Raw genomic sequence first — 22,856 nt, 5'->3', positions numbered from 1 at the left:
ACAATGAAATAACCCACCATTCCAGTTTTGTATTTTGGCAAAAATGAGGAGGGCGCATGCATGTTTTGTTTTGTTTTTGTGCCAAAGGCAGGTCATTTTAATGACACGCCTCTTAGGGGAAATGTGCAGAATTAATAAGCTTATGCCATGACTGAGAGTAGTAGATGAAGTAATAACAAAAAAATGACAGAATTTTAAAAAAATAATCACTTCAGTGCATTGGACCAATGTGCACATTCCTTAGAGATTAACTCCAACTTGTCCATCCCTTCTTCAAGAGAACGACAATGTTAATTCATGCAAATACATATATAGATATTTACGCAAATCATATTGCCATTCTCATTGTTGTGCAATGTTTATTAGAAAAGTGCGCTGGTGATAATTACTTTTGCTTTGTTTTTTAGGAAGTGATTTGTCTCTGGTAATACATTTTTTTAAGCAATCGGTTTATTTAGTGGGTTCATGCGTTTTCCCCTGCCATGCCAACCATAGTATGATGCATAGATATCAAGACAATTCTTCAACTGCGCATTGCAATATCTTGCATTCAAGTAAATACAGAGGTTATTAATGAATCCATTCCCGGAAGACTTAGAGAGTCCTCAATTTCTGCAAGGTCATGCTGCAACTTAAGCTTCAGTGCTGAGAAACACACAGCAGACTATCTATTAACAATGTCCATCCTTAGGTTTAAGGTTCTCCTGCTCACGACCAGCTAATTTCGCAAATGATGAGTACCAACTGACAATATGAAATGATATTATGCAAAACAAATGCAAGAAATAAAATGTGAATATGATACAACCCCTGGAACCTATATACGTATATTCATTTCTATCATACCACCTTCTATTAAAAACCTTCATAGCAATGCTGGAAATACAGAGGATTCCATACGAAGCTCCATTAAAGCTAACCAGATCGCTAAAAGTCAGATCCAGTAAACATAATTGAAATAGAAAACCAGTCTATAAAAGCCATATCCAGCTTGATTATTGGGTAATATGAAAATTATATATTAGATTACCACGGGCACGACGGTTTTGCTATGCATGCATTTCTATTTATTCCCCTTAAAGTGAATGTACTGTAACATGTCGTGTTCCTATAGAAATGAGGAAGCATTAGTGCTTCCTCTTTCAAATTATTTTACTGCGCTATTGAACGCCAAAACAATTATCTGTTACTTTGCTCATAAACAGAAAAACACGATTGCTGCGGAACCCCCTAAATTCGCTGAAAGGGGGCCCAAGAAGATTCATCACGTTCTCACAGAACATGCAGCTGCACAGGTTTACAAATAGGAAACTGCGTTAAACTAACAGTACGCCCTGCTCTGAATTTCTTGAAGAAGCTCATTTGCAAAGATTAGGGAAAATTCTATTGTGCCCAAAAGACAAACTAGCATAGATTGCTATTGAAAAATGTGCTGTCCTTTCGGTGCCCTTGCACAGACGAAACGTAAGGACGTCACATTCCAGATTTGATGGCGACCACCTCTTGATTTTACTCCTCGCAACTTTTTGACTTGTTTTACACATATAGTTTTTCTGCGTTGCGCTTCAGAGAATTGGTTAAATTGTACAGTAGTTGGGTTTAAAAAAATATTTTAAATACTGATTAATGAGATGGAGTGTTAAAGGGTAGGTACAGATGTTATCTCTGATAGCTCTCGATTAAGTGTCTCAACCAAGATTTTGGCAATAGCGTCATTTCAGAAGGAGCACAGACTTTAGATTTACATTTAAACTGCCAGTCAGATTTATATGTGATAAAAGAGATTTTTAAGGGGAAACTGAGTCACTGCAATTTCAGATCAAACCTTCTGTTGTGACAGAACAAATGGGTTTAACGCTGCACATCGTGTTTTTCTTCAGTGTAGGGGTTACATAAGGAAGCATATTTAAAATGCACCCCATTACCACCCCCTTCCCAAGCTGCCTCAGTTTACAAACACGTAAGGCGGCAGCCCCAGAAGCATAGACAAACTATCTTCTAAAAGGCAGTTCCACGCAGTTCTCTACAGAAATAATTGATTCCCTCGGACACACACGTGCACATATCCTACTTACTAAATGTTTTTAAATATACAGAAAAGGATATTCTCTACGTTTATGCGAATACAATTTGCATCGTCGATGCAAGGTAGAGCGGAAATTCAATACTTTTGGAAAATACCCCATAACGACTCTATCTTTTCATCGGTTCCCACAGAATATCTACACTGTGTAACGTATATGATCACGCAGTTTAGATATTTACATGTTTAACCCCTTGAATATACATTGTGTACCGCCACTGTCACCAAATTCACCTACCCTAAGTCCACCCCAACCCCCCATCCCACTTTGGATTCTCGTCTCTTAGACAGGAAAGTTTTAGTGCTTTCTGCGAGTGAATAAATACTTCAAAAGCACAGGCCCTTGTGCAATGTGAAACGAAATAACGTTATCATTAATGTTTAGGAAAACAATTACAAGTACATCAATTGTAAATTTAACAACTGACATGTAATGTTAGAATGGATGCCACTGTAGCACTGGGTGATACTAAAAATTGTTTTGTCTTGTCGTAAAAAGGATTTAAGTGATTTGGACAGATGATATATTAAACTGTCATATTTAAATGTAAACTAATACAGAGGAAATTACAACAGATTGACGCGATTGACATGGCCGATCCGGCACTTCAATACTGATATTGTGGCTGATTTCCTCTATTTACCGCAGAATCTTTACAGCACATCGTAAAATTGGCCTAATTGCAGTGGAATGTTTTGAGTAGAAATTCTACAGGGTTAATTACTTTCTACCATATTATCGTTTTTAAACATGTGGCCGCCTGCCATCTCCACTCCCTCTGCGATAAGTTGGATTTGTACATACAGAGAGAACGCTCAAGTCTTCCAAAAATGTTGCATTTTTCTTTAAAAACACTTTATCTTCAAGCAGTAAATTACACATGTGGGTCTCCATATACACACTAGACGAGCGGAAGCTTCAAAGAATGAAAAGCCGGTCATAAAGTTTATGGTTCGGCAGTCACAACTGTGGGATACCTGCAATTCACCAAAAACTATGTTGGTGTTACAGCAGTCAGATTTAAAGTTGCAGTAACTCTTCCGCTGGCTATGTTTCAAAGGTTTTTTACTCTCAAGAGTGTTTATATGGCACATATACCCCATTCCAGGCTATTTGGCTTCGGATTTTTATGTTCTTCCGCATTCACATATTTATTTAAACATGTGCACTTGCAGTCCTCAAGAGACTTTCTTTTGGTCATCATAAAAGTTAAATTTAAAATAAGGAGGGGATTGGTTGGATGCTTTCTAATATATTGCATGGTACCTTAATCAGCTAGTGTGTGACGACAGAGGTTATGCTGTAATACTGGGTCAGAGTAAGTTGCTAATGCTTGCACAATATGCATTAAACTATCAGTGTCCTGCAGCTCCCCAAAATACATGACAATGAAAGCGACTGAATCTACATTTTGCAACACATACCAGGAGGATAACACTTCCCTCAAGAATACACAAATAAACAAATGACACAACAGAGCCTGCGGGGAAAGAACCCATGAAAACCCCACACACTAAGATACTGAACAATGCCAGTAACATTTAATGAAAATTAATTGAATATCTACGAAAAGGTTTTAACACATAAGATATTCCAAAATGGGAGACCACTAGTCTCTCCAAAAGTTATTCTTTTCCTAATCTTGCCCATTCATGTTTTTTCTTGAAGATCTGGTTTGTTAAGTAAAAGCTCAATGCGAATACAGAAAGGAACTAATCAAGTAGTTTGCGCAGACATGTTTCTGCCTCAGTGCACTCTGGGTGTTGCTTAAGGCCCATTTTACTGGGTCGAAACTCCTCGTGAAAAGTCATCAGCGTTAATATTTCAACAAAATTTACCTTGTCTTGCAAGAAAACACAACTTTCCTGTACACTGGAGTTGTGGAGCTGGGGATAGTCCTCTGAACATGAAAATTAGCCATTTGAGTGGCCTGCCTGCACACGCAATCTGCAAAGGAACCAAATGAAGTCCAGCGTCAGTGAGATTATATGTTATGTAGAATATAGTGTTGGTTGTCAACTCCCCAAAACCATAAAACTTACTTTAATGACACCACGTGATGTTTTATAGCCAGTGAGGCTATCAGTCTGTGCTATGGATGATTTTACGATCTAATTCATAGACAAAACCCTATTCATTTGGCACCCAAATGTCATATAGCCGGAACTGAGGTGTATAAAAGTTTATTGATTATAACTTTAGAGGACAAGCACTCACTAAGCAGAAAGGGTAAAAGTGCTGATCCCCCCTTGCTATCAGGAACTAAGAGGCGGATTTTCTGTCCTGTCTTCACGCGGTAAGTAAAGTTAACTCTCTAAAGTGAAAATAAATACCTGTTGGGAAACGTTTACTCTGCACTTTGGTCGAGGAGTTGAGAGAACGTGACTAACGCCTACCTGCGGGACAAAGTGGTTGAAGTGCTTCAGGGTTCACTTTTTCCTCAGGCCAAGACTACCGATTTCTCAGTAATCATGTCTATAAAGGGGGGTTGAGTAAATGCAGGAAGAGCAACAGCAACAACAAAGAGATTGGGCATTAGCGGAAAATGTGTAGTTGAGCAAACGGTGTTGAAGTGCGCAACAGACAGGACGCATGGAATACTGCTACAAGAGGCGAACACATTTAATACTAATTGCGTAAATATACCAAATTCCAATATAGCATTCAGATTTAAATTCTATATTTGTTACTTCTTACAAAATTCCAACATTTGCAATAATCAAGAATTGAGAAAATCTGGTGGGTGAACCTCCGACTTGATACATTTGCACCACTTGATTGCCTGTCGTAAACCCAAATTGCAAGGTTCCCATCTGGAGGAGTGGTGCAAAGTTGTCCAGATGAGGACAAACTTAATGCTTTTAGTGTGAGTTTTGGACTCAAAACACGAAGCAGTTTAATTCACAGGACAGCAGACACAACATAAATACTTGATCTGGGAGGCCAAGGTCCAGGAAAGTTACTATAGAAACTTTATTTTAACTTCCAGTCAGTTTTAAAAACAAATACAAAAGCTCATCACGAATTTCTTAAACCTCCAGTCTTTTAGGCTTTATATTTATCCTTTGTCACAAAAAAACATACATTGACGCTGCGCTAAGAGCCACTTATTGGAGTTCGTGCAAAGTCATACAAAGGCACAGCATAGACATACAGTTCAAAGTCGCAATATCCTTCACATATTTCACTGCTCACTAATAACACAGAATAGGTAGCATCTCAGTGATTTAACACTACGATATCAATTACAGAGAACGATGGCCTGAAATTAAATACGTATTGCAAGCTTGGAGCTATTTTGACATTTAGCAACACGAACACTTACATACACCTTTTTTCAGAGTGCAACACATAATTACATTTTTACTGGACGATTTTATACAGTTACTTCAAGTAACACCGCTTGTATTAATATAAATAAGTTAAACAGCTATAATTCACAAAGCTATCCTACTGCTACAACATTGTTGTTACTCCTAGACAATATACTGTAAGCAGATTACTCGTACAGGCAACAGTACGGCCAGAAAACAGACTAACGATTCAAAGGTTGGAATACGGCAACATGGAAATGATTTTCTTCATAGAAGTAACACGGGAAAAGAGTTTTGGAAGTCAGTACTGTATTGACATTATGCTAATTGGTCAGCTACTGCCCAGTACTTCTATTGATCATGGACGATATCCGCCTCCTGCAGCGGCCATGCTCATGCTTTTTAACTTGTTATCTTTTTTCCATTTCATCCTCCTGTTTTGAAACCAGATCTTAATCTGTCTCTCTGTGAGGCAAAGAGCATGTGCAATTTCTATCCGCCGTCTCCGGGTCAGGTATCTATTGAAGTGGAATTCTTTTTCCAGCTCCAAGGTCTGGTATCGGGTGTAAGCCGTCCTGGCTCTTTTACCTTCTGGTCCTCCCATACTGTCTGTAACCCACAAAAAAAAGAATCCTTTGTTTAGTGCTATCAGTACATTGTCGAATATGGAACACATTTATAAAATGCAAAAAGACCAAATCAAAGCAGAAAACCCGAAATCTAGCCCATGCATGTCTACGCTAGCTACTGCGCTCTTTCCTACACCTTAATAACAAAATGACTTCAGAAACTTAGCTGGAGCTAAATGTTAAAGTGCCCACTTCGACAAAGCTGTCCCATAATAAACCACACCTTTTTTCTATTGCCCAATTCCTATTTCTTCTTACATTGCTGACACGTAACTAGATATCTTATTCATAAATATCTCATCACCCATTTATTTTCCAAATATAACAGCAACTTTAAAAAAAAATGACCCTAACAAAGCTACTGAGAACCATTAACGTGTACATTTTAGCGTTTTGGTTTGCCAGAGTAATTTAGGACTCCACTAATGCAAAGATAAGAGAGGAGGTATTTTACCGTGACTTATGTGCAGTTTTCGCATCCAGGGATAAATCTGAGGCTGTTGTTGTGCTGTGCTTTGCCCGTTCTGTGAACTTGGAGGGTCGCTGCTTGCCGGGGTGTCATCCTCAGTACCAGGCGACGTGCCAACCCCATCTCTACTGATGTGACTGCTGCTGCTGCTGGAATTTGAGGAGGTAGTTGGGCTTGCTATGGAGTTTTTGATTCCGTGGTGGTTGTCGCTGGCAGGCGGACTGACCACGGCGGAACAGGGCAGAGGGTCAGGTGAAGGAGACTGAGTGGATGTGGCAGGTTGGTTGTACCTGGTGTCTGCTTCTGGTCCTGCTGCTGCTGCTGCTGTTGCTGCTGCAGGGTAGCTTCGAGATCTTTCACTGGCATTAAAGTGGTTAGATGCAGGGCGACTAATGCTGAGATCCATCCCATTGTAGCCGTAGCCGTACCTGCTGGAATGCATCGTTGCAGGATCCCTGTATTGCTCGCTCACCGAGCTATGATCTCCATAATTATGTAACTGGTAGTCCGGGCCATTTGGATAGCGACCGCAGAATGAGTTTACAAAGTAAGAGCTCATTTGATTTTTTTATTTATTTATTTTTTACTTGATTTGTGGCTCTTGGTCGCTTGTGCGTCTAGCACCCTGCACAATTTATGATGAATTATGGAAATGACTGGGACATGTACTTCGTTCCCTCCTACGTAGGCGCCCAAATATGGGGCACGACTTAGAATCACGTGCTTTTGTTGTCCAGTCGTAAATTCTCGCTGATGACCTCTAGAGGTAAATCCGTGCACTGTGGCTACAAACGGGAAGGTTGCGTGGAAGGAAGAGCGTGGGCCGCGCGCACGGGGGCGCGCCGCCGGATCCCAGCAGCAGCTTTGGGTTGTCCTTGCGCGCCACCCTCTGGAGACTGAGGCTAGGAATCCTGTGGTTCTGATGAACGGGGTAATAGGTCTCGGGTCGAATTAAGGCTACCACACATTTCAAACGTAGTCGTTACATTTCGTAGTATAAATCACATAAAACAATGTAGAGGGCATCTTTCAAACAAAAAAAAAGATCAACGCCAGACAACAGTACATTTGTTCAATCCCCAGCCGCTGATTTTTTTAAGTGCTCCCGCTGCTAGTGTTATAAAATGGAACTTGCTGTTTTCTTCCAAATGATTTGGTTTGCTTTTTTAAAAATCAGATTTAATTTTAATAATCATGTGTTCTGTGTTTTCATACGTCTTGGCTATCATCGCTGACTTGTTCGGGGAAAATCTGTATCGTACAACAGCAAAATGCCAATTCTTTCAAATGCTACTCTGGTTTAAAATCTGTTTTGTCCGTATAGCTCATGGTACTGAGGATTTATTCACGTATTGGTGGACATTTCGAAGCCATCGCAACCCTAAACTATTAAACCAACCTTCACGTTCTTAAAAATCATGTCACGTATATTGAAAATGAGTTCAAATCTTCCATTTACTTTCGTACAGGGTCCCTGTAAAAACAGATTCCCCTTTTCATTGGTGAATAAACATTGCCTTGTGCCTAAATTTACATGGAAACAATTTCTTCACACACAGTATTGTGTTGGTTCGATTGGGGTGAAAGACTATACAGTAGTTAACAAAGGAAAGTCCACTTTACAAATAGTCATTCGCCTCATCAAAACAAGGGCGTTTATCTCCGATACTGTTTCTCGATTTGCTGGGATAAACATCATGAAGAATGTTTCACAATTTAACCGGGGGGGGGGGGGGGGGTGCGTCTTTAGTTGTGCGTTTAGTGAAAATTGCCGCATTTAATGGACCCAGAAACTAAATAGTCATTCCTACCACGTATACTGTTTTTTTCCTCTCTCTCCCTCTCTCTGAAACAAGGACATCTACCGATTCAATTTCACAGTGCTAAGTTCCATTTCACAGCTTATTTCATACAAAAAAGTTTTCGGCAGCTTTAGCTGAATGCTAAATTCTTAGAAATCGGATAGCTTATTTATATATATATTACTTTATATATTTTATATATATTTAAGAAAATCGTATTCGCGAAATTTCAATTTAAGAGCGGTAGCGTTGCTAGGTTGATTTTATTTATCCTACAGCTGTCAAGTCAAAAGCAAATATAAATGTTTCTCTCGGTGGGGAAAACATGGCACAAGCTGACTGAACTCTGCGGCCCCTGAATTAGACAAAAAACCCTAACAAAAAGAAATATTGCGGTAAAAATATTGACACATACAATACAATATTTATCAATAGCAAATGGTCATATCGACTACGCTCATTATTTGAAGACTCAAATAATACCTAAGACTAACCATTGAAACAATTAGGATACTATTTGTGGAGTAAATAATCACATAGTAACGACTATTGAAGCAGAAACATTCACACTTCGCAATTGGAAAACAATTAATCCTAAATACCGTATAGTTATAGTGTCCTGTGGAATGCAGAGCTATTTGAACACTTCCTCTACCACTTATACATTGACATAAACTCAAAGGGAGGGCAACGAAAACAAACAGAAATACGAATATTGTTGTCTGCACTGTTTGGCGGAATGAGCACATTAAGAACTCACTCCCAAACAGAAAGGCCCAGACTAACTGCTTTCAAATTCGCGCTCTTACTCCCCTGCTTTATCCTCTGCATCTTCACTGTTGGATTCTGTTGTGTTTAGAAGTTTGTTTTCCTTTTTCCATTTCATTCTCCTGTTCTGAAACCAGATCTTGATCTGACGTTCTGTGAGGCAGAGGGCGTTCGCAATCTCTATCCGGCGGCGTCTAGTTAAATATCTGTTAAAGTGAAATTCTTTCTCCAACTCAAGAGTTTGAAATCGTGTATAGGTCTGTCGCCCTCGACGCCCATGTGGCCCAAATACAGAACCTGCATTGGTGGAAGCAGAACACGTAAAATAAATTGAAAAAAACATTTAATATTGTCAAATTAAGGATAGTGTTCAATTTCCCGACTCCAGTAAGTGTGCTGCCTTTAACGTAACAATTGACATATGCATGCACTCTTTACGTAAAGTTGGAACTATGGGTCAAGTTTAATTTATTATTTTCGACTGTAAATACTCACTAGAACTCGAATTCATTCGTTGCATCCAAGGGTAAATTGGAGTACTGTACTTCCGGTCGTTTCCTTCTTCACTTAAAATTTTGTTTTGCGCACAATCTGTTTTGTAATGTTGGTCTGAGGAAAAGAAGTCATCCTGGGCTCTATGCTTCCCACTGCCGGATGGCGAGACACTAGCTAGATCCTTTTCAGGATAGAAACACGAAGCTCCATACTCATACGATGCTCGATTGCAAGCTATTACTGAGTTGGATTGTTGATAATAACAAGGTGACGAGTAACTCTTGTCCTGGAGCGTCGCTGCCCCATAGGAAGCAGGAAAGTGCCTTAGAGCATCATACCCCGTTGTATAGAGTGGGATCTGTCCGAGGAAGGAGTCCTGGCCACTGGGCAGTGAAACAGGGAAAGTAGGGTTCACGAAATACGAACTCATTTGCTCCACACTCTGTAGTAATATGATTTGTTATGTATTAGTACACAATGTGGTTTAGCTATTAGTAGTCATCGAGGTGGTTTTGTTTCAGGATGGCCGAGCGCCAAAGCGACAGCAGCAAATATAACCAGCTGATCAGTCTCTGACCAATAGAAACAGACATTGGTTCAAAAAACTCCCTGGAGATCCGGCGACTGTGCTAGCAAAGTTACAAACAACCAAATCAGTTCTGAAGTATAACAGAGGTGGTTTTAATGGAATATTAGTGCCCCAATGAGAACACTATTAGGTTACAGAATATAGATATACATACTTATTCCATATAACCTCACATAGGCAAGTGTGATTCTGCATTACGCATTCAACAATAGCTGGATCAACAATGATTAGAAGATAAATGATAGAATATAGAGGGCACTTAGAAATAAATCAACAAATCTCTAGTTCTGTAGATGTGCGTTCTAGGTAGACTCACAGAGTGGTTTAGATAGGGAAATAAGCTTTGCAAGAATTGAGTATTTCTATAAATTCCTTTCTATTGGTATTTGTCGTTTTACGAGCACAACATTTCCTTTGCTAGCTTATGGAGAACACTTGAGAAACATCAGACATCAGCCCCTCCATAATATGCATCTCTGTCCATTTTCAACTCGGTAAAGAACATAACGTCTACAACTAGCGAGACCCACGACATCATGGGTCCCTGAATGTTGTGTTGAGCAAATTTATACTGGCAAAATAAATAGAAATAATCTGATGGCAAGGGTGTATATACAGGGAAATGATTTATAGATTTAATTTTGATATTCTTCTAAAGAAAATCCCAACAGTAGAGCTCAAAGCGGTTATCTCAGCTTTGAAAGATCTCACAGTAATTGTGTGTAGGAGTAATTGTTATTGCACTAGCGCTCTTCATTAAAGCCTGCATGCAATACATGTGCATTTCGTACACAAACGCCACAGTACTTCTGGAAAAAAAGTATTTAACCAACGTTCACCGGGTTTGTTTAAACTGCCAAGCGACCTGCAAACACACAGAGGCTCGATTTTATACTTGAGAAGCCTGTATGTGGCTCCCTTCCATCAGAATGTTGTTTTAATTGCATCCGATTGAAATTCTCTCATATTCCCCAAATCCCAACTTCGATTTTCTATAATTGCGCACTGTTAAGGTTTTATCGACCATAAAATGGTGGTATGTTTCTTTTGGAATAATTAGACATTTTTGAACATCTCAATGGAGACATTTGTGCTTTGGAATAACAGAGCAGTTACTGCGCCCTGAGCACCGCAGCAGATCGGAGTGAAAGGACGGAAGCTAAGGGCTCCTTGCTAAAGATCTCATTATCTCGTTAGGTTTCCTTTTCTGTCAACAATGGTTACATCACATACTGAAATACCAAGGGTACTGCAAACAATACGTACGTATATGAGGAGCATGCGTCTATATTTTTGTGGGGAATATATTTAAGCATTCTAGTAAATATTGTTGCAACCCCCATCAGCGAGCTTGAAACGAGCCAATGATAGGCAATGATTAGAAATTAGGGTGAAATGATGAACGCGGTTGTTTAGTAGTCGGACAATTTTACATTTTCCAACGTTAGAAATGTCTGTTTGGGATAGATGCTACCTCATTGATTACAAGTTGTTAAATGACCACGAGTGGGTTCATTTTCAACCCTGAAAGCTTATACCTGTCTCTCTTTCCTAATTATAGACTGGCTAAAAAACAAACCGAAAGCAGGCCGAAATCAAAAGCTTTTTCTGTTCGAATTGTGAGTATAAGTGCAGCACAATTATGGAGGATAACGTGCAAGGACACGCCAGCTTCCTACCCTGTTATTAAGGCCGCCGCTTTGCCGCTTTCCCCAGTTTCTGCACACTAGCCTCTAACCATGTATTGCAATGTATGTTTTATTCCCCTCCCAATTGTACCTTGCATTTTAATAAATTCGACCTTTTCTCATCAATGTTGATTCTTTGTTGTTTATGCTTTTCATTCCGTATTTTTTTTGTTGCTTTCATTTATTCGCCACGTTCAGGACTCAAAAGTGAAGGTTTGATGCTGAAGCCTCCACAATTGCTCCACAAGTATAATGGAGAATCTTCACACAAGTTGGTGTGGTGAAAGTGACCGAATTACAGATGAGTAAAAAGGTGATATTAAAAGATGGCAAAGGGGCAATGTGCAAAGCACAGCCATTATTTTCCAATTAGGTAAACCACTAATAAACACCTCCGGACTGCTGCTGCATCGGGTCTCAGCAAAACTGGAGAAAACAAGGCAATATAACTTGAGTATGAACACACAGAGAGCCAAATGGCTACGAAAGAGCGAATAAAAGGTATCCAACAATAACTCGATCTGTATTTATCGTTGAGACGGAAAATAACGCAGAGTATTTGGAACCATTGTATCTTTAACGTACACTTTGATAATAGATGTTGGAATTCTATTTTTGGAAAGTAACATTGCTGTTGGAAATTAGAATGCCAATTAATTCTCCTTCCGTACAAGATTACAATTAATTAGGAAATGGACTGCGTAAGGTTACAATACAATCGTTGCGATGTATTCTTTCCGTTGACGTATTTCTATTTCCTTGCAGACAGCAAAAACTTCCGAATGATAATGCCAACGCAAACATTGACAACAGATAGAATCTGAAATGTTATGCATTGAATTTTAGCACATTTGGAATGGCAGCATGCCAATCGTTTTAGAGAGGGAAAAAAGGCAACGTTGCAATATTGTAAAATCCACAAGTATATAAATTAGATTTTATAATGTCGTTAATAAGGGGGAATCTCCTGGCCTGAAGCTTATTTGTTCCTGTGGTTATGAGGATTGGTACAGCCTAATTAGTAACAGCAGATGTAACTTCTCTTGGCATAGAAATTAAAACTGGGGCCTAGTTTTGCAGTTATTCGTGTATTTGACTGGGGATGAAAGATTTTACAAATGAGCATCATTTAAACGCGCACCTAATCCACTTACCTCATACTTCTGCCATGAAACAGCACTTCCTCTTTCAAATTGTGGATTGCGCGGCCTTGTTTCAAGTTGGCAACCCACCCGCCTCTTTATATTACTTATTGCTGTGCTCATATCTCGTTAACAAACTGCCGCTTTTGAAACTGCAACCATTGCAAGGAAACAACACAAATCTTCCCATTGCTTTGCAGTCGCTATAATACCTTCCCGAACCGCAACGCTTGAAGTGTTTAAATTATCAATATTATTTGCAATCTCGTGATTATCCTAGTAGTATTTTCAGAGATAAAGTAAGTCTGCAATATTTTAACACCACTAAACGGGCCTATCCATTAAACCCTCGATTAGTTGACGGCATCTGTGTTGCTATATATTTTAAACTTCAGGGTTAATTCAAACTCTTTGTTAAATTTGAACTCACGTTTATTTCGCTCTTACATAATAATAACCTTTATTATTGTCACAAGTAGTCTTACATTAACACCCTAATGAAGTTACTGTGAAAAGCCCCTAGTCACCTCAGAAAACAACATCTATGAAAACTCTGTTTGCCATCATGAATATAGGTCATTATTACAGCATGACATCAAGGACACTTCGTAGATTCACAGCGAACGGATTTAGAATTTATCTGCCAGTGTCGCCAACCATAAACTGACTATTTCTAATCACAAACACGCATATCTCAGCTTTAACTTTTTTTCCATGAATATTAACTATTAAATAACGATTGACGAGGACCAAGTAACTATTCTCTGGCATGTATTGCAGCCATACTAAAATTCTACTCAAGTGGCCTTAGTGATACACCAAGCGTACGGGGGGGTGGGGGGGGGGGGGGGGGGGGGGGATAATCATTCGTTCCTAAGCGCAAAGCTCAGAGTTACAGACATTTTACATCTGAACAATGACTTTCATGTAAAAGCGATGCAAATGCCACTGTAATCGAATTCAGTGCATCCTCGTATTATGTTAGCAAATTGTTGACTATTGGGCAAGTCCACAGAGCAACGCATAGAACGGTTAATTTAAGAATGCAAGTCAACCATTTCATCAGCAACACATGACCAGGAGAGACGCTCTGCAGCAGCAACCCAAGTTTGCCCACACTCCAAACACACGGTGGCAGCAACGAGTTCAGAAAGGAGAGCAAACATCAATATCCACGCGAACACACACATTCGCAGGCAGACTGGGCTAAGTGTCTCAGTGTCAGAGAGCCAAGCTACCCGTTAAGTAAAAACAACAACAGACACATTTACATGCTCACACCCGAGATACGGCGTCTTTGATCATTTCTCATTACTTGAGCAACATCAGTACAGAAATAAACCACAAATAATTAGGGAGGAGGGAACGACACCTAGATAAACGCCAGCAGATTAGCTTCAATGCACGACGTGCATGGGTTTGCTATCAGATTAATTTTCGAAGAAAATAATTAAAATGTTGTTAAAATACATCGCGTCCGATACGAAATTTTCGCCACGCAAGAAGGGCGATGCAAGAGAAATTAGCCACTTTTTCAGTGAAAGACGGGTCGTCGCCCTCGCTGGAATCGGCAGGTTATTTATTCGCAACTGAAATAAGTGTGTATGTGTGTGTGGGGGGCGGTCTTGAATCTGCAAAAACCTGTATTAATACGAGTCGCAGGCTCAGGATTCCCTGACATGTATGACATTTAAAAAGACAATCAAGGGTTGTCTTTCACTTCGTGTGATTGTGTTCCTTCTGCAAAATACTTGGAACGAATAACGCGGCTGCCGGTGCAATCAAACAGAACGCACGACGTCAAAAGCATTATTCACCCTCTTTTGAAAGCAAGTCTATTTCAAAAACACCAATACATTAAAAACTGCCCGAAAACGGTCAGAATACTTTCAATAAATGCTCAGCTAATGCTGTATTTGATGCAGCACATTCCGAAGGTGATCGACACTTTTTGCATCATATCCTTCAACTTTGACAAATTAAAGATCTTTAAAAGAGCGACATTTCCAATAACTTTTTTTAAAGGCATTTAAAAAAATATATTTTTTTTGCAGATCTGGACTGCTGAGAATAACGAGTGGGCCTTACCTTGTTGCCGAGTCTATCCTTCGGCCTGACAGTCCCGGGCTCTGCACAGACCGGGCATGGTATTTGCTGAGCGCCCCTGTCAGTGTTTGCAGAGCCCGTGCTAGTTTGACAGCTGTCCGTTCAGCTACACCCCCGGCCAATGGCTCTCGCATTCCGCCAGCGGCGTTTGGTGACGACTTGCAGGAAACAACCCAGCGGATCCGAGCCGGCTCTTTTTAATCCAATGCTCCACCTTACGTGGAGGAATTCGTAGCTACCGGCCATGAGACCTGTGCTGAAAGCTTGGATGCATTGAAGCTCCATGGGTAATAATCACTACGCTGGGAGGAGGTGAAAAAGAACAAAATATGCGATGGAGAAAGCCCGCAAGCTCTCACATCCGAACCAACACGCGCTTAGCAAAAGAATGCAGCTCTATAGTCGCAAGGGAAATTATAAAAAGTTCATGTTCACGGTTACACTCCACATGACTTTCAGTGGCCAATGGAAAAACCGAACAACTCGTAAAGTTCTATTGCAAAGTTGTAAATTTTCATAAAACAACAAGGGATTTATGACATTTCCCCATGACTATTAGGAGGCAGGCCTTAGACGCCATTTTTAACAAAGAGACAAGTTAAAATTGTGAAATTATTAAAGATTTTTTCCACGGTTTAAAAAATAATTTCCCCCTTCCTGAAGTCACGTTATCATGATAATAACACCCGGTTATAATGTGATTTTTTTTAAAAAACAGAAATAAGTCCTGTTTCTGCACCCAGGCTTTTATTGCAACGGATTAATTCTGTTTTAAGTATAACCGTAATAGTTCTATCGATATTTGTTCGAGTTTAACTCGTTTTTTTTCGATATGCCACAGTTACAAAAATGGCCATGGATTCGTCCATCTTGTGTGATCTAACTGCAAATTCTAGCGCCGCACTGCTCCCAGGGTGTGGGAGATGTGCGCTTACTCGAAAATTCGTTCAAAGCTCTGCGAGGCAGAGCGACCCGGTTCGTTTCTCTCTCATTTCAAATCGATGCTTTTTATTAGAGCAAATACCGCACTAGACTGTGCTCCCAGTGTGCTCATCTTCCCCATTTTTCTCAGACTGGCATCAAATGGAATTGAGACGGATCAGGCGTCCGAACCAGATTGTTTACTGGGAAGTTTTGCCCGTCTCCGTACCAATTCCAATGTATTGCTTTTGAATATTGTCTTATTTTTATTAAAATATTCTGCCTAATGATAATAAAATGTGTGCAGTTTCGGCATCGGCGTTCCCACATTCGGTTTTAATCAGTATGGAAATTGTCCATTTCGTATAGAAAAAAGATGGATCAATTTGTTTATTGAAATCAGATTAGGAGGCGCTGGATAGAATGCGGTGCTAAATGATTGCGTGTTATTGTTGAAATAGTATATATCTTAATTGCTTTTATTAATTATGTTACTTCTGTATTCATAACAAAACCTACAGCCACTCATTTGGTGGTACCCGTTGAAGCAAGCAAGCGAGATTCTTGTTTTCCAAGCACCGTTTAATGTTTCTTATTTGTGTTTGTTTACAGAGACTCCATTCAAAGTATACATGGCTGGAACGAATATATGTATTTTAAATAGATTGCACCTTGAACCTTTAACAACGGTTTTTATTTACCACACATACACAGATTACAATGCAAAACTTTCGCTTGACAGATACCACACCGAATATGGAACTGCAATATATCAAGTCGACGATGCAGTTCGGATTTTCTATTATTACGTTTGGTTATTGGATATTCTTTATTTTATAATTTAAACAGTACACATGAAGAAGACAATTGATACAACATACTTAAAAAAACACAATTACATCATTCAATAATACATGGTTTCTTTGAAATCTTTAGCAAGTATATATTTAAATTCCATTGATCGAAGGGAAATAATGCAATTTCCCCCTTCCATTACGATTTTTGTGTGTTTTTTTTACAATATAGTATTTAAGCACAGTATGGAACGAGTCCATTCGCGTCAAATGTAAACCGGTATCTAGGTAGTTATCATTATTTTCTGTTATAAAGTGGCTATACACGCACCTCATTAAAAAAAAACATACACCAGAATATATTTCACATTTTTACTCTCATATTATGGGTACTGTTTGAAGAAGTGCGAAAAGTCAAGACTCCCATAACAACACAATGTGTCTAGAAACGAATGTTAAATTAAAACATTTAGGTAGTTTTCATAGACGTGCAAGGTGTCCACAATTGTGGTTTAGGTAGTTACATTCCATTGCTATATGAAACGAGAAATCTTCTTCATTCTGTTACTGGTCATTAAGAAAGAATGTAGGAAATGCTAAAACCAAGAATTGAACAGAAATAAACTATTTTACTGGACAAGTGAGTCTCCCGTCAGTTCTTGCTACATCGGTTAGAATGGCTCAAATACATTGGACTTGAATGGAGGACCTGGTATCACATTTTTACTTGCGAATAGTGAGCAGGAATAGTGTGAAACGTATGAAGGAGACATTATAGCAGGAGGTAAAATAAGTTTGAGAAATTACTCAGTGCATCAGATATATTTGAGAACATGGTGGAATTTTACGTTACATAGATTAGCAGGATAGTTACAATCTGGTTTATCGGCTAACATTGTTCCGCTGGATGTTACCACTGGAGAATCCAGATTCCGAATCTAATCCCCTTAATTTTAATGACAGAGGACAAAGGTTTCGAATGCCCCCTTTCATCTTATTATTGTGCAGTGAGATTGTCAATTAAACTTGAGAAAACAGGCATCTCAGATTTTATTGTGTTTCCTATTACATCTGCGGGACCAATGCTGTAAGTGTTTCCGCCTCGCCTTTATTAAGCACGGATTCTGAACTCAAGCCCCACATTTCTACCCATTACCAATAAACATCCTGAATTCTATGTATTGTGATTGAAACGCAAACCAGCGAACTTTACATTCTGAAGACATGATTTCGAAAGAGGTTATTAAAACATATAGGTAGTATTATGAGTGCTAATGCACAGCATTTCCAGAGTCCACTATTGTGGTTTGCTAGTCGAATGTCATGATTATCGGCGAAAGAGCAACTTTATTCGCACAGTTCAGCATTCATTTGGGAGGCTCATTCCTGCTTTTCCTCCGTTGTGGTGCTCGAGCTCCCAGCTTTGGTTTCCTTTTTCCATTTCATCCGTCGGTTCTGGAACCAGATTTTGATCTGCCTCTCGGTCAGGCAGAGGGCGTGAGCTATTTCGATCCGTCGCCTGCGTGTCAGATAGCGGTTAAAGTGAAATTCTTTCTCCAGTTCCAATGTTTGGTAACGGGTGTAGGTCTGGCGCCCTCTCTTTCTATCTGGACCTGAGAAAGAGAGAGAGAAAAAAACAATCATTAAACCGGTTGTTTTTAACATAAGACTGAATAAGACAAAATCAAGCAATCCTGTCACTTAATGACCTTTCTAACTCTCCGTCGATCTCTACTCTTTCATAACTCAAGAAAAGATCTGTGGTTGAACAAAATATTCAGACGCAAATTGTCCGGTTTAAGGAGCCCAATGCACAATGTGGGATCTTCTGGCAAAGCATTGAAAAATTAAGGATGTATCCCAAGTTTCAGTGGAAGTCACTATGTGCCCTAAACTCTTTACTTCCAGCCAAGCGGGCACCCCAATTGTTATTTCACCCAAGATAGAGAACACCAGTGTTAACATTTCAGACACAGAAATGACAGGTAACTAAAACCTTAATCCTGCATGCAACCCCCCCCCCCCTTCCTCACGCCCCCCCCCCCCCCCCCCCCAAAAAAAAAAATGTGTCAGATTCTAACGCCAACAATCGAACCGGACAGGTTCACTCTGATGGTCAGAACTCGTATATCATCGCACTAAAGTGGTGCGTTTTAAATACGAACTTACATCTACGGGGAGGGGAGAGGGGGAGCTTTACAAGGACCTAAAGATCTTTCATGAGGGGCAAAATCCATCTCTAATTCCACGGGACTTGCCTAATCTGTAAACCTACTTTCAAAGTGGAACATATCATTTTGCATTTACTCAAGATTTTACCGTTTTCTCGCGTCCCAGTTAAAACATAGTTCTTATTTGATGTTGATAAAAGTGAGTAAACAAGCAATATGTGAGTTGCTGTTAACTATAAAGGAGCGGAAGTCGAGTGCTTTTACGAGGATTGTACTGATTAATTGTGCAATAAAAGTTTTATGATTGCTATCTGCATACAATAGCACATGCATTCGAGGAACTGTTCCTCAGATATCATTAAAACTCTTAACTACCTTCAGGATGTAGTGGCGCTCATTTTAACTGGTCATTCGCACGTTTCTCGTAGCTATGTTACATTTATGTCCCATACCTGCATTCCTCATCCAGGGGTAAATCCGGAAATTGCTCTCTGCTTGAGGGTGCACGTTTGTCTGATCCAATTTTTCGCAGCCCTGTTTGCTGAGATCGCTGCAAAGAACTGGAATGTTCTGGTCTAAGGCAGAGCAGCGCAGGTTGTAGGAATCTGAATTTAGATTGTAACCTGTGTTGTACATGGAAGGACCGTGATAGATTGCACTATTAACATTGTAGAGCCCGGCCATCGGGGCTGGGAAGGCGCTGCCACCCGCTCCATAGCTGGATCTTTGTGAGTTGGTTGCAAAAGCGCAAGAAGTTGCTTCAGTAAAGCCACTCGCATTCTGGAAAACGGATGTCCCCGCCGTATATTTGGGAAAAAGAGCATTCACATAATACGACGAACTCATAATTTTGTCTGGTGATTTGTTGGCCAAGGCTCTTCAGTGTCGGTTTTATGAGATAGCGTGATATATGGCAGCATTACACCCCCGATTTACACCAAACACCCATTTTCCTTCGGTCCGACTTATTCCTATTCACGTGACCTGACCATGTGATCCAGCCGCCCAATAGCATTCCGCATCACAGGTGGTAAATAGCATGTTATCCGACTATTTTCAAAAATATATTGTGCAAAAGTCATGCATAATCTTTTGCAGTGTTATGAATGTGGATATATTGTGTAACCTTAAAAGTCAAGAATCTCCTCAGCGTTACTTTACAAGACATTGCCCCACATGCACGTGAAGGTTGTAGGAACGCAGGTATGTGTCCAGCATTTTTGAAAATAAGATGTTTGGTGAATTTGGAAGTGTAATGAAATGTTTACATGGACATAATAAAGGAGACATGTTTCCTTCATACTCAATTATGCATATTTCATGAATTGCTACATTGGACTAATATTAAGGACCATTCTACATTTTCGCTGAAAAGAAACGCTTAGGCCGTTTCATTTAAAAGAAATGAGCACTCCCATTGTTCCTCCCCCTGCCTGTACAGTTGTTGCTGTACAACACAAGAGAAATTGGAGCCCTGTTTAATTAATGGTCAATACACATCTAACCTCTCGACTATAGAATAACCTGTGCGGTTTCAGTGAGGATTGTAGATACAAAATACATGTCTGCAGCACCGCTCAGGGTCGCTGTGAAGCTTCTGTTATCAAATCCTGTTGTTTTTAAACATGCAAGCGAGTTTCTATATTGATTTCTTGTAATGCACGATTTCACTTTGGAGCCAACCACGTTTCCTCAGACGGGTTTCAGTGCAACAACTATTCTGTGAAGACCTTTTGGAGTTGCTAGGAAATCTGATTAGAGCCCCGCAGGGGATTTACCCCGGTATCATTTCCTCCTTCTGTTTTACAACTTTTTTTTTCAGTTTCCCTCCCAGTCCTCTCGTTAGATCACAGAACTTATCTCCGAAGCTGTTGTCCACAATTTGCCTGCATATTGTCCTGTTGCTCCACTTAGGGTTTCGGTTCATTTCCAGCGGAACGGTTGCTTTTAAGTGCAACATTCACAGGCATATTTGCGGTTATAACCGGGGAATGCAATCCCACTGTTTACAACAGGCACACTGCCTTTCAAACAATGCACCCGGTACTTCGAAAATGAAGGGTTGTTGCATCAGAACATGTTTCTGCATTTCCGCCTGAGATCCTTCCGGCAACATTTTCTGTATTATTAGGAAATGTTATTTTCTTTTGATCTCTGGAGTCTCCTCTGGTGCGTCACAGTCCTTGTGCAGACTTTACACCGACAGGGGTGGTTATCAAGCCGTTATTCCACTATCTTCATCCTCACTCGTTAAGAAGCATGCTTTGTTTGATATAACACTACTAAACTGTCTGTAATATCCATGTTTTCCGCACATTCCTAAAAACGAAATCATACGCGAATGTGGATGCTCCTGGAAGCGCTTGAGCTGTATTCTGAACTTTTCCAACTTCAAGATGCATCCGAAAAACCGAGGTGTCAGAGATATTGCCAGACCGAGCCGGCTTTATAATGTTGAGAGTTTAAATAAAGTTGAAATCATGGTAATCAACAGCGTGTGGCTGTGTCCAGCAGAGGTAACCAGTGCATACATATCTAACAAATAGATGTGAACTTTCTTTTTTCAAAAACATGTTTTCCAGGTCTCAAGCTGTCTCGCTGCAAATGGGTACCCGCTATGGACTGCTTTTCGAGCGCAAGAAATAGAAGATCCATCCAAAACCGAAGGATGTGAAGATTAGATGAAAATACAATATCATTGAACGGATTGCCAGTAACGTCAGCGTTTCATTCCTATCTTTCTATTTCAATAATAACAAAGGGTAGCTGCTACCTTAAGTCAAATGTTTGATAAGAACGCAGATATACGGCTGGACGTGTAAAATTTAATTCCCCAATAATTTGACATTTGACTGGGGAAATTGTTTTTTTCCCCACTTTTATTTTGCTCTTCATTTCGCCATTTCTCATGGCCTGAAACCCGCAGTTAGCAGGGAGCAATGCGACTGTTACACATGTTTATAAATAAAATACATATCCTGACCATTCAGTGAACATTTCAATTCCTCGTGTCTTCATTGTCACATTAAGTAAGTCTTTGCCAACAGAGCACCTACACAAACGCACGAGGTTTATTTAGCAGCAATCCCAAATGCTCATTTACTTTTAGCACCAGGGATCCAGGAATGTGTGGCCGAATCATTGCATTACCAGCTCGAGATGGCGAACGTACAGAAACAAAGTAACCGGACACATATTTTCTCATGAAATAGTAAATTGTTATGGTTGGACCTTCAAATATCAATGTACACCTTTGAAACAAAATATAACTGAATCAGATGGCTGGACAGTAAATATGATGTATTTATAAATCGAGCAGTTTCAAATTATGTCTGCTCGTCCACGGCTGCATAGCAGATCATGCACAGCACGAATATTAATTTGGTCAATGTGCAATTACAAAAAACCCTCAAATGATATATACAGACAGTAGATATATACATATATAGATAGATAGACAGATAGATAGATAGATAGATAGATAGAATGATTGATTGACTGATTACAGCCAAACAGATAGAAAGCCAAGCACGTTACATAGCCTCATATTATGCTTCCAGAAATTTAGATTTTCATGGCTGTTTGCTTAAGTTATGAAATTTCAGCCCCTCCTGTATTGCCGGTTGCGGCTGTATATCTAATATTGTTTTTTTTCTCGATGTATCTCCAGCAGATTGTTATTTGTTATTTTAAATTGCTTACAAACACATGTGAACCATTAAAATTATGCTGCGTACGAATAGATAATCCTGATTTGTAACCAGGCCTCCTACATTTCAAACGACAAAATAGCACAGTGCTCACCGAGCATATATTTGAATTGTCATTACTTAATAATCTACATCATTGATGTCAGCATATTTTCAAATACATATATCTCGATT

The 22,856-nt window shown here is 39.7% G+C and overlaps 4 protein-coding genes and 2 long non-coding RNA genes across 8 annotated transcripts in view; 2 read left to right on the top strand and 4 right to left on the bottom strand.

Moving 5' to 3' along the window:
* LOC140425276 (homeobox protein Hox-A3) overlaps positions 1-15,455 on the bottom strand; it is a 44,892-nt gene extending 29,437 nt beyond the window's left edge. For 2 of the 3 annotated variants that reach the window (XM_072509405.1, XM_072509407.1), the window contains exon 1: positions 3,923-4,250. The gene's annotated coding sequence lies outside the window, so the exon portion shown is untranslated. Of the gene's footprint in view, positions 1-3,922; positions 4,251-15,068 lie in introns of those variants that run through there. The other variant, XM_072509409.1, reaches the window with a different exon arrangement.
* Positions 4,237-11,964, top strand: LOC140425294 (uncharacterized). Its single transcript, XR_011947815.1, has 2 exons — positions 4,237-4,380; positions 11,712-11,964. It is a non-coding gene; the product is annotated as an uncharacterized lncRNA (long non-coding RNA).
* LOC140425282 (homeobox protein Hox-A5) lies at positions 5,034-8,187 on the bottom strand. Its single transcript, XM_072509419.1, has 2 exons — positions 6,482-8,187; positions 5,034-6,007 (listed from the first exon to the last, which is right to left on the bottom strand). Exons 1-2 carry the CDS (start codon positions 7,053-7,055, stop codon positions 5,757-5,759), a joined length of 825 nt encoding a protein of 274 aa, XP_072365520.1. The 5' UTR covers positions 7,056-8,187; the 3' UTR covers positions 5,034-5,756.
* On the bottom strand, positions 8,395-10,241 carry LOC140425287 (homeobox protein Hox-A6). Its single transcript, XM_072509423.1, has 2 exons — positions 9,562-10,241; positions 8,395-9,363 (listed from the first exon to the last, which is right to left on the bottom strand). Exons 1-2 carry the CDS (start codon positions 9,989-9,991, stop codon positions 9,104-9,106), a joined length of 690 nt encoding a protein of 229 aa, XP_072365524.1. The 5' UTR covers positions 9,992-10,241; the 3' UTR covers positions 8,395-9,103.
* A 1,224-nt stretch (positions 15,456-16,679) lies between the features above and the next one.
* LOC140425288 (homeobox protein Hox-A7) lies at positions 16,680-19,962 on the bottom strand. Its single transcript, XM_072509424.1, has 2 exons — positions 19,425-19,962; positions 16,680-18,414 (listed from the first exon to the last, which is right to left on the bottom strand). Exons 1-2 carry the CDS (start codon positions 19,816-19,818, stop codon positions 18,182-18,184), a joined length of 627 nt encoding a protein of 208 aa, XP_072365525.1. The 5' UTR covers positions 19,819-19,962; the 3' UTR covers positions 16,680-18,181.
* A 46-nt stretch (positions 19,963-20,008) lies between these two features.
* On the top strand, positions 20,009-21,966 carry LOC140425290 (uncharacterized). Its single transcript, XR_011947809.1, has 2 exons — positions 20,009-20,175; positions 21,555-21,966. It is a non-coding gene; the product is annotated as an uncharacterized lncRNA (long non-coding RNA).
* The last annotated feature ends 890 nt before the right edge of the window (positions 21,967-22,856 follow it).

This window comes from Scyliorhinus torazame, chromosome 6, assembly GCF_047496885.1.
Source record: "Scyliorhinus torazame isolate Kashiwa2021f chromosome 6, sScyTor2.1, whole genome shotgun sequence".
Taxonomy (NCBI): Eukaryota; Metazoa; Chordata; class Chondrichthyes; order Carcharhiniformes; family Scyliorhinidae; genus Scyliorhinus; species Scyliorhinus torazame.
The sequence above is the reverse complement of the archived record's forward strand: the minus strand, read 5'-3'. Positions and strand labels throughout refer to the sequence as shown.

Excerpts from the sequence above, each read along its gene's own strand:
- LOC140425282 (XM_072509419.1), bottom strand. The coding sequence starts at position 7,055 with ATGAGCTCTTACTTTGTAAACTCATTCTGCGGTCGCTATCCAAATGGC. Across the intron at positions 6,008-6,481 it reads AAAACTGCACATAAGTCACG|ACAGTATGGGAGGACCAGAA; the intron begins GTAAAATACCTC and ends TGTGGGTTACAG.
- LOC140425287 (XM_072509423.1), bottom strand. The coding sequence starts at position 9,991 with ATGAGTTCGTATTTCGTGAACCCTACTTTCCCTGTTTCACTGCCCAGT. Across the intron at positions 9,364-9,561 it reads ACGAATGAATTCGAGTTCTA|GTTCTGTATTTGGGCCACAT; the intron begins GTGAGTATTTAC and ends CCACCAATGCAG.
- LOC140425288 (XM_072509424.1), bottom strand. The coding sequence starts at position 19,818 with ATGAGTTCGTCGTATTATGTGAATGCTCTTTTTCCCAAATATACGGCG. Across the intron at positions 18,415-19,424 it reads CCCCTGGATGAGGAATGCAG|GTCCAGATAGAAAGAGAGGG; the intron begins GTATGGGACATA and ends TCTCTTTCTCAG.